This window comes from Nyctereutes procyonoides, unplaced genomic scaffold (assembly GCF_905146905.1).
Source record: "Nyctereutes procyonoides isolate TBG_1078 unplaced genomic scaffold, NYPRO_anot_genome, whole genome shotgun sequence".
Lineage (NCBI taxonomy): Eukaryota > Metazoa > Chordata > Mammalia > Carnivora > Canidae > Nyctereutes > Nyctereutes procyonoides.
Window position 1 is genome coordinate 24072413 of NW_026575048.1, and position 12188 is coordinate 24084600.

General features: G+C 35.2%; 1 protein-coding gene across 5 annotated transcripts in view; it reads left to right on the forward strand.

Annotated features, from left to right (window-relative positions):
• Nucleotides 1-12188, forward strand: part of LCLAT1 (lysocardiolipin acyltransferase 1) — a 198629-nt gene that overhangs the window by 78269 nt on the left and 108172 nt on the right. For all 5 annotated transcript variants that reach the window (XM_055327474.1, XM_055327475.1, XM_055327472.1 and 2 more), the window contains exon 3: nt 1834-2032. In XM_055327474.1, the coding sequence (XP_055183449.1) occupies nt 1834-2032 (199 nt within the window). The remainder of the gene's footprint in view (nt 1-1833; nt 2033-12188) is intronic.

Consider the following 12188-nt stretch of genomic DNA (forward strand, 5'->3'; position numbering starts at 1 on the left):
TTATTTGAGTGGTTATGGACTCTTTGAAAATCTGATGAAAACTACAGACATTTAACAAAGTACCTCTGTATACTTTTTCAAGAGGGTCCTGTGTTTATTTACCCTTTGAAGGCTATCCTTCTAGGACTTGACATTAGGTTAAACATCCATGCCCTAAAGTGAATCTCCGCTCTGGGAAAGTCACTTAATGGGATCTGTGGGCTATCTGTTTTATTCTGTTAAGATGTTAACACTATGATTCCATAATTCTTTGGACATAAAACATTTCTAACTTTTCCTTAACTAATCTTCCCTTTAACCTGTTTTTTTCTTGGTCCTGTGTTTATTTTGGAGTCCTTTTGTTCACTTGTGTCATATTCTTTAAAAAAAAAAAAAGAGTTTTTGTGAAATGTAACAAACATATCCAAAGTTAGTAGAACATAAATGCACACTTTAAAATGGTCTATTAAAGTGAAAGTATCAACCAGGTCAAGAACTAGAGTATTATCAGTCCTCCAGCAAGCTACCTTGCTTGCATGTCATAACCATCTCCTCTTTGATAGCAGTAGCCACTAATCTGACCTGTAAGATGGTCGGTCATTCCTTGCTGTTCTTTATAATTTTACTCCTAAAATATCTTAGTTACTGCTTTAAAAACTTTTACATATGACACTCTTTGTTTTGCTTCTCTCAGCATTATGCTTGTATGCCATCTGTGTTGAAGATACATGTAGCTTATTCACTTTAATTGTTGATTCATATTCCATTATATGTTGGTACTACTGTGTATCTGCTATATACTTCTATAAAGGTTTTCATGGTATTACCAGAGGTTTTTTTTTTTTTTAAAGATTTTATTTATTTATTCATGAGAGACCCAGAGAGAGAGAGGCAGAGAGACACAAGCAGAGGGAGAAGCAGGCACCATGCAGGGAGCCCAATGCCAGACTCGATCCTGGGACTCCAGGATCATATACTGGGCCGAAGGCAGGCGCTAAACTGCTGAGCCACCCAGGCGTCCCATGAAGTTTTGACTTTCTTATCTTTTCACTGCCTCAGACCAGTTTTCTCTCCATTAATAAATAGTGAAGTTATATTTTAACTAGTAAATTTGCTACATATAAATTATTTGAAAATTTAAATAAGGGATTGAAATCAATAATCAAGTTTTCTTATTTTCTGTTTTTTCTTCACAAAACTACAGTCTGTAATATACTTTATTTTAAATATTTCATATATATTATATGCCTGCTTATCAGAAAAGTTAATTAAACCAATTCAGCAATTATTTATCTTCTAGGTGCCAGGCACTGTTGTAGGTGCTAGGGCTATAGAACTTTATAAACATACAGTTATTTTATTCTTTATGTATTGTTAAACAGATAGATGTATGTGTTTAAAAAGATCATAATACAGAAAGGTATAAAATGAAAATTTGACTTTGTCCCCTTAGCCCTATACTCCATGTTAAATTTCTGACTAACCTTTCTAGAAAGTAATTATCTTCTATATCTACAGCCTTAAAAAATTACACAGTGGAATCTTCTTGCATGTCTTTTATACCTTTTTCTTTTTAAGTTAATAATATATCGTGAAGATTTTGGTGAAAGCTAGCATTTATTAGGAAACCGTGAGAAACCTAAATGAATAAAATGAAAAATAGAAATAATACCTTTGTATTCTCATTCTTCCAGGCTAATTTCTTTTTTCTAATTTATTATAGACTCAATAATCTTGAGACATTCTGTGCCTTTGACTTACTAGATATCTAATTTATTTACACGATGTGATGAAATTTACCTATGGGAAATCATAACTTTAAATTGTTACATGTCTATATTGCTTATTCCTTAGGCACTGCTGGAGACCATGTTTGGTGTAAAAGTGATTATAACAGGTGATGCGTTTGTTCCTGGGGAAAGAAGTGTCATCATCATGAATCATCGGACAAGAATGGACTGGATGTTCCTGTGGAATTGTCTGATGAGATATAGCTACCTCAGATTGGAGAAAATTTGCCTTAAAGCCAGCCTCAAAAGTGTTCCTGGGTTTGGTACGTTATTCACAAATTATTTTACATTGTTCATTCCTTTAATAACTTGTTAAATGCTACTTAAGTATTAAAGTCATTCCCATTTTTTTCTCACTAGTGTAAAACCATGTATCACAACAGATTAACATCTTTTTAAAAATATTTAATGTTGAGAGAATGAAGGATATGAATTAATAGTTCAGTAACTTTTTAAAAAAGATTTTATTTATTTATTCATGAGAGACACAGAGAAAGAGAGACAAAGACATAGGCAGAGGGAGAAGCAGGCTCCCCTCAGGGAGTCCAATGTGGGACTCGATCCCGGGACTCCAGGATCATGCCCTGTGCCAAAGGCAGATGCTCAACCACTGAGCCACTCAGGCATCCCAGAGGTTTGTACTCTCAAGACAGTCGATTTCTTACATGGCAACTAATTTCCTTTAGAGTAAACATCCCTATAAAACCAGCATGAAACTGCAAGGCATTTTATGACCTCACCTCAGAATTCATATAGTGTCACACCCACTATATTATTGGTGAAGGCTGTCACTATCTTCAGAGATTCTGGGAGAGAGCACTGACCTCAGTTCTTGAGAGAAATGTCAAAGGTCATATCAGTATTTCCAAAACTGCTGCATCCCTAAAAGGACTGATCAAGAAAGAAAAGAGAAAGTGCATGCTACCAGTAGGAAGAATGATATCTGTTTATTGTTCCTGATTCTATATAAAATATAGCAAGAGAATATTAAAAACTTATGCAAATGAGTTTGAAAATTTATGTGAAATCAGGAAATTACATACAAAAAATGTAACTGACAATTCTAGCAACAATGAAGAAAAATTAAAAGTCTTCTTCCAAAGCATTTTTGAGGACAATGGATGGCAGCAGCCTGATTTTTCTCAGACTTAAAAAAAGTGATCAAATAAACAATCAGAGGAAATAAAAATAGGTATCACTCATCTCTTCAGAATGACTGGAAGACAAAGAATACCTTAACTAGAGAAATAAATTCTAAAAGATTCCTTTTGACCTGCCACTGTTGCAAGTCTATGCATGCTAAGACTCAGGAGGTAAGGCTTAAAAGTAGAGGGTCATGGACAACTAAGCATCCTCAACAAGACAAAGTCTAATACTAAATGCCAGAATATTGAACATAGGTCAGGACGTCAGGGTTCACAGCACATGATGTATAGAAATGGTTAGAAAGACAGTGGGACCTGAAGAGGCAGTCTCAGAAAAGCATTGCTTCTGAGGGAGAATCAGATACAAAGAGAGGAATTAATTCCTCATGGAGATGTGGCAGTGAGGAAAAACAAGGAAATGAAAAATCCTGCAGGAATAAAAAGAGTAGCAAAATAATAGCCATTTTTTGCCCCTCCGCCAATAAAGCCACAAAAAATGAACTGATAAAATAATTTTATATCTATAAAAGAAATATTTTGAGAACATACCTGAAAAATACAAAACCTGCACTGTAACACAACATTCTCAACTGAATTGATGTGCCATCAAATAAACATTTGGGAGTATGGGGGGAGAAAACGCACTTTGAGAAATACAAAGAACAGTTATCATCAAGAAAACAAGAAAAATGAGAATTGATTGAAGTCAAGGAAAAAAAAAATAGGAAAGAAAGGCAAAATCCTACCAGGAATGTACAGAAAAATAAAGAAAATGAAATAAGGGAAAAAATTGTCAGAAAGTAGTTGAAATGGAAGATAATCAAAGGAGGTCTGACACATATAATTAGAACCCCTAAAGAAGATAATAAAAAATATAACCCAAGAAAACATTTTGGGTATAAAGGATGGCATGAGGGGCACTTCAGGATGATAGCAGACCGACTGCCCAGTGAAATGGTGAAAATTCTACAATAAGTCATTTAAAGTCTCTGGAGATGGTCCCAGGGACATGCAATGAATAAACACTTACTGTTTACCAAGATTTGTTAAGAACAATGAGAATCTATGGTATTTGAAACAACACATACTCCTTTCCTTCTACTTCCCAGTTTAGTCAGACAAAAACTCCACTCCAGACTGGTACATAAAACAAAACAAAACAAAACAGGCCTCCCTCCCTCCCTGGCTCCTCGTTGGATGGCTTTCTTCCACAGGTTCTCACTATCTTCATTTGAATAACTTCATCTTGATTATATAGTGACTGGGCTGTGTGGTTTTCAAGAAAGCAAATTAGGTTAGAAGTCTCTGGCAAAATAAAAATTTTACATATGTATGTGATGAAATGATGAATTTTACGTGGAAGAAAAGTGGCTGCATTATCACATAATGCTAAAGTTTTATTTCCATTTAATATAGTACATAGTATATTTAAATCTGCATTCTCCAGATAAATATTCTATTTTTAGGTTTGAGTCAAAGTAATACCTATCTCCTATTGTGAAGTTAACTTTAGAGACAAATGTTTAGGCAGGAACTAGGAGCCGTTAAGTTCTCTTTTTTAATGTCCTATATACTGCTTTAATAGGCTTTGCTGGTCCACATTTAAGAGCTTATGTTAAATTAAAAACCTATATAAACAAAAAATGAACATGATAAGCATGTGTGGGCCATGTACAGCAAATAGGGGAGGAGTAAAAATTGCATGTAGAGCTTTAGAATGTGTCCCAACTTGAGTTTTTATTAGCCAAAAATGGACTGTTACAAATGTAAGAAGTCTTATGTAAGTCTCATGGTAAGTCTAAAGCCAAACCTTATAGTAGATGACACAAACGAGAGAAAGGAATTTGAGCATACCAGGAGAGAAAATCTCAAATCATAAAGGAAGAGAACAAGAGAAGAGGGAAACAAAGGAACTATAAAATAGCCAGAAAACAATGAACAAGATGGGCAATAAGTGTGTACTTATCAGTACCTACTTTAAATGTGAATGAACTAAATTCTCCAATTAGAAGACACAGTGGCCGACAAGACCATCTAATATGCTGCCTATAAGAAACTCACCTCAGAAGAACACACACAGACTGAAAGTGAAGGGATGGAAAAGATGCACCTAGAGAAAGGTAGATAGACTAAGAGAAAAGGTCATGATGTAATGATAAAGGGGTCACTGAATAAGACGATAGTAGTACAAAAATAGTGCAGGACTTCAAAACTCACTTTTTTCAATGAATAGATCATCCAGACAGAAAATCAATAAGAAAACATTGGCTTTAAATGACATGTTAGCCCAAATGGACTTTACAGACATGTATGGAACATTTCATCCAAATTCAACAGAATACACATTCTTTTTAAGCAACACATGGAAACATTCTGTAGGATATGTCATCTCTAAGGCCACAAAACACATTTTTTTTCTTTTTTTAGTTTTTATTTAAATACCAGGTAGTCAATGCAGTATAATATTAGTTTCAGATGTATGATTTAATGATTCAACACTTCCACTCATCACCCAGTGCTCCTCACAAAAGGTGCACTCCTTAATCCCTGTCACCTATTTCACCCATCCCCCCTCTCCCCCACATCCCCTCTGGTAACCATCAGTTTGTTCTCTGTAGTTGAGAGTCTCTTGCTTCCTGTTCCTCTCAATAAATTTAAGAAGATTGAAATCATGAAGCATCTTTCTGGTCACAATAGGAAACTAAAAGCCATTACAAAAAGAAAACTGGAAAACTCAATTATGTGGAGATTGACAAAGTGGTTGCTCAGTAGTATATTGTTTAAAGAAGAAATCAAAAGATTAAAAAAAAAAATACCTTGAGGCAAATGGGAATACAACACACCAAAAAATAAGTAACTTTTGGGATGTGGCAATAGCAGTTCTGAAAGGGAAGTTCATAGTGATAAATGCCTACATCAAGAAATAAGAAAGCTGTCAAATAACCTAACTTTGCACCTCAAGGAATTAGAAGAAGAACAAATGAAGCTCAAAATTAATACAGGAAGGAAATAACAAGGACCAGGTGCAAATAAATAAAACAGTAAAAAGACAATTTGTAAATATAATCAAATTTTTGGAAAATGTAATCAAAATGGACAAACCTTTGGCTAGAATCACCCAAGAAAGAGAAATCACAAATAGAATTAGAAATGAAAGAAGAGATGTAAAAACTGATACTATAGAAATACAAAGGATCATAAGAGACTGCTATGAACAGTTGTATACCAACAATTTGGACAACCTAGAAGAAATAGATAAATTCCTAAAAGTGTAAAACCTAGCAAGACTGAATCATGAAGAAATAAAAAATCTGAACAAATTTAACTCATACACCATGATAAAGTAGGTTTTATTCTGGGGGATGCAAGGATGGTACACTATCTGCAAATCAATCAATGTGATATTACCACATTAACAAAATGAGGGATACATATCATCATATCATCTCAGTAGATGCCAAAAAAGCATTTGACAGCATTCAACATCCATTTATGATAAAAATTCTCAACAAAGTGGGTACTGAGGGAATGTATTTCAATTCATAAAGGCCATATATGACAAGCCCATAGCTAATATCATACTAAATGCTGGAAGTTTGAGGCTTTTCCTCTAAAATCAGGAATAAGATAAGAATACCTACTTTACCACCTTTATTTAGCATACTATTGGAAATGCAGGGTGGGTGGATCCATGGATGGCATCCAAATTAAAGGAAGAAGAAAACTGTCACTATTTGCTGATTACATGATATTATATGTAAAAATCCTTGAATTTAGTAAAGTTGTAGGATACAAAATCAATATACAAATATCAGAGATATTAAGAAAACATTCCCATTTATAACTGTATTAAAGAGGCTAAAACACTTTGGAATACATTTAAGGCGATGAGATAACCTGTACACTTAAAACTGATGAAAGAAATTGAAAAGACACAAATGGAAAGATATTTGGTGTTTGTGGATTGGAATAATTACTACCCAAAGCAATGTACAGATTCAGTGCAATCTCTTAAATTTCAATGGTATCTTTCATAAAAATAACCAACCCGAAAATTTGTATGGTGCCAAAAAAAAGACCCCAAAAGCCAAAGCAAAATCATGAGAAAGAACCTGGTGGCATCACACTTCCTGATTTCAAAGTGTGTTAAAAGTCTATAGTTAGACTTTTATAGTTATACTATAGTTATACTATAGTTATACTATATATAGTGTATAGTTATATATAGTTATACTATATATATATAACTATATATATATAACTATATAACTATAGTTATACTATAGTTATACTATATAGTTATAGTATATAGTTATATATAAAAAAGTCTATAGTTAAAAAAGTCTATAGTTAAAAAAAAAGTCTATAGTTACCAGAGCAATATTGGCATAAAAACAGACACAGATAAGTGGAACAGAATGGAGAACCTAGAACTAAATCTATGCAAATATAGTCAATTAATATATGACAGTGGAACCTGGAACATACAGTACACATTACTGAAGAATAGTGTTGGGAAAACTGGACAGCCATATGCAAAAGAATGAAATGGACTACTGTCTTACAACATACACAAGAATTAACTCAAAGTAGATTAAAGTTGAATTTAAGAGCTGAAACCATAAAACTTCTAGAAGAAAACATAGGTGATAAGCTCCTGAACATTGGTCTTGATGATGATTTTATGGATTTGACAAATCAAAAAAAAAAAAAAAGAAAGAAAAAAAAGAGACAACATTAAACTAAAAATTTTCTGTATAGATGAAGGAAGCCATGAAAGAATGAAAAGGCAATCTACCAAATGGGAGAAAATATTTGCAAATTGTGTATCTGACAGTGGATTAGTATACAAAATATGTAAAGAACTCCTATAACTCAACAGTAAAGTAAAAAGAAAAAATATGCACCAAAAAACCTCCAGCAAATCTTATTTTAAAAATGGGCAGAGGATCTGAGTAAGATATATTTTGAAAAGGTACTCAACATCACTAATCATCAGGGAAATGTAAATCAAAACCATAATGATACATCATTATACATAAGTTAGAATAGCTACTGTCAAAAAGATGAGCTGTAGTGTTGGTAAGGATGTGGAAGAAAGGGAACCTCTGTGCATAGTTGGTGGAAATTTAAATTGGTTCAGCCACTATGGAAAGCCATATGGATAGTACTCAAAAAATTAAAAAACAGAACTACATATGATCCAGTAACTCTACTTTTGGGTGTTTATCTGAAGGGAAATAAAACATTAAATTGAAAAGATATATGTACCTCCATAATACTGAAGTATTATTTACAATAGCCAAGATATTCAAAAAACCTAACCATCCACATCAGTGAATGAATGGATAAAGAGGATGTGAAATAGGAGGTTGCTGGGAATATGGGGGAGTAGGAGGACCCTAAGCTCACTTCATCCCACTGATACAGCTAGGTAACACTCACCTCGGGGTAAATAACCCAGAAAATAGCCCAAAGACTGACAGAACAAATTCCATAACTAATGTAGAGAAGAGGGCAGGAAAGGTGGAGTTACAGTGGAGAGGGAAACCACAGGACTGTCTGAGAGAGGGAGGGACCTGTGGGCACAGAGAGGGGAGAGAAACAGACTCTCAAACTGGAAAGCCCTCCACGGAAGATGAATCCCTGTAATATTTGACTTTGAAAACCAAAGGAGCCTCCTTTTGTAAGTTCTTAACACCAGCAGGGCTTAAAGCCTGGAATATTTAAAAAAAAAAAAAATCAGTGGGTCAACACTTGGAGAGCAGGGAGGAGAGAGAAAATGGAGTCCATGCTTTTAAAGATATAGCATAACAAACAAACAGCCTGAAGAGATACAGTGTAGAAGCAGCAGTTTGAAAAATGCTGTGGGCATATGGAATGGAGAATTATTTACTATTCTCAGATAGGATACCAGAGGGACAGAGATCACTGGAAGACTCCTCCAGAGATAAAGGAGTGGGCAGGAGTCATTTCCTTTCCTGTCCCCCAGCATGAACACATGACCACGTGCAGTGCAGAAATTTACTACCAAACTTGCTTAGCTACAGATTTTCTTTGTGGATCCACCTCTTCTAGTCAGGTTTGCATTAGTCCCAGGTCTACTGCTGGTTCCCTCCCCCAGAAGACTAGCACAAACCTTGCCCATACTTTATCTTCTGCTCCTACAATTTGTGAGGCCTTGGTACCGGCAACTTGTGGGTACAGCAGCAGTGGGTTCCCTCTCATGGAAGACGGGTGTGTAACCTTATTAAAACTGCATGCTCTGCCTGCAGCACATAGCAAATCTGCCCCATCCAATGCACTCTTGCCTGGAACCCATTCAAACCAGGGCCATAAGCCTGGCAATGTGCAAGCAGCTGAAACAGGAACACCACTCCAAAGTGACTCCTGCCCTCCCTAACACCACTCAGATTGCAGTCCCAGCAGTGAACTGGGGGCTGACAGTTGTTCTAACTGTAGGCCCTTGGCCTACCAACAAAAGCTTTTCAGGGGACAACATAGGGATAGCACCCTGCAGTTTAGTGCTCTCTGCATGTCTGACAAACACCTAGTCTTGACTCAGCTCAAGCCCAAGGTGGCCTCAGACTGGCCCACTAACACTAATAGGACCAAACAGGCAGAGAACCACCACAGATAACTGAACCAAAGGAAAAAGCAGCTCGGCCAAAACAGCAGGGCGCACACACACACACACACACACACACACAGGAACCACCCATGAGCCACCAGCTTCCCGTAAACAAGGGACACTATACTGTAGGGCACTGCAGGACCTCTTCTTCATAGGGCCACCGCTTTTAGGAGCAGGAGACATAAGTTGACTCTCCTAACACATAGACACAGAGAGGTAAAAATGAGGAATATGTCCCAAGTGAAAAGGACAGTACAAAACCATAGCAAGAGACCTAAGTGAAATGGAGATAAGTAATATGCCTGATAGAGAATTTAAAGTAATAGTCCTGAAGATACTGGACTTGAGAAGAATGGAGGGCATCAATGAGACCATTAACAAAGAGATAAAAAAGAATGAATCAGAGATAAAAAAACACAATAAATGAAATTAAAAACACACTACTAGATGGAATAAATAGCAGGCTAGAGGAAACAAGAATGAATCTATGACCTGGGGGAGACAGTAATGGAAAGTAATCAAGATGAGCAGGCGAGCAGAAAAACACGCAAATAGAGGATAGACCTAGGGAACTCAGTGACTCCATCAAGTGTTGTAACATTTGCATTGTAAGGATCTCAGAAGAAGAGAAAAATGGGGCAGAAAGTTTATTTGAAGAAATTTAATAGCTAAAACTTACCCAATTTGAGGTAGGAAGCAAATTCAGATCCAGGAGGTACAGAGATCCTCCAACAGAATCAATCCAAGGAAATCCATAGCAAAACACATAGTAATTAAAATGGCAAAAAGCAGAGATGAAGAATTTTTAAAGCAGAAGAAAAAAGCAAATGGTTACATACAAGGGAAACCCCAAAGCTATCAGAATTTTTAAGCAGAAACTTTGCAGTGTAGAAGAAAGTGGCCTGATATATTCATAGTGCTGAATGGAAGAAAATCTGCAGTTGAAAATACTCTGTCCAGCCAGGCTATCATTCAGAATACAAGGAGAGATGGAGTTTTCCAGACAAACAAAAGTTAATGGAACTCATCACCACTAAACCAGCTGTACAAGAAATGTTAAGGGGACTCTTTGAATGGAAAATAAAGACCATAAATAAGAGTAATAAAAGTAGCACAAAAGCAGTAAGAATAAGTATACCTGAGAAAATTCAGTCAGTGATTCACAGAGTAAAAAGGAAGTATGAAACCATATACTTAAAATGTTAGGGAGGAGAGAAGTAAAGAATAGGCTCAAATTTAAGGGACCATTAACTTAACATCATCTGCATATAGAAGTCAGTGTTATCTACAAACCTAGTGGTAATCACAAATAAAAAACCAGTAATAGATATGCAAAAAAACTAAAGAAAAAGGAATCCAATTATATTACCAAAGAAAGCAACTTATGAGAGAAGAGAGTAAAGGAAGAAAGGACCAGAGAAGAACTGTAAAAATAACCACAAAATAAGGAACAGAATAATAAAACATCCCTATTAATAATTATTTGAATGTAAAAGGACCTAATGTTCCAAAAGACACAGGGTGATGGACTGATTAAAAAAACAAGACCCATTTATATGCTGCCTATTAGAAACTCATTTCAGACCTAAAGACTCATACAGATTGAAAGTAAGGGGATAGGGAAATATTTGTCATGCAAGTGGTCATGAAAAGAAAGTTGGGGTAGCAACACTAATATCAGACAGAAGAGACTTTAAAAAAAGACTGTAACAAGAAACAAAGACTATAATAATCATAAAGAGATAATCTGACAAGAAGATAAAACAATTGTAACTGTGCATCCAACATGGGAGCACCCAACATAAAAGAGTTAATAACAAACATAAAAGAACTAACTGGTAGTAATACAATAATAGTAGAAGACTTTAAAACCCCACTTAAATCAATGGACAGATATCAAAACATGAAATCAAGAAGGAAACAGTGGCTTTGAATGATACCTTGGACCAGATGATTTAGCAGATATATTCAGAACATTCCATTCTTAAAACAGTGGAATACACATTCTTTTCAAGTGCACATGGAACATTTTTCCAGAACAGATCACCTATTAGACCAGAAAACAAGTCTCAACAAAAATAAAAAGAAGTCATATCATGCGTCTTTTCTGACCACAACACTATAAACCTAGAAATTAACCACAGTAAAATATTTGGAAGCTTTCATATAATGAATGGATCAACTGAACAATCAAAGAGGAAAAAAAATACACAGAGACAAATGAAAAGGAAGACACAATAGTCCAAAAATCTTTAGGATGTAGCAAAAGTGGGTTTAACAGGGAAATTTGTAACAATACAAGCCTACCTCAGGAAGCAAGAAAAATCTGAAAAAACAGAACCAAAAAAACCCCATAACCCTTTACACCTAAGGGAACTAGAAGAAAGAACAAATAAAACCCCAAACCACTAGAAGGAAAGCACTAATAAAGATTAGAGCAGAAGTAAATGATCTAGAAACTAAAAATAGAAATCACCAGGAGTTGGTTCTTTGAAAAGATCAACAAAATTCATAAATCTTTAGCCAGACTCATCAAAAAAGGGGATTCAAGTAAAATCAGATATGAAAGTGGAAAAATAACCAATATCACAAAAATACAAAGGACTCTGAAAAAATACTTATGAAAATTTATATATATGC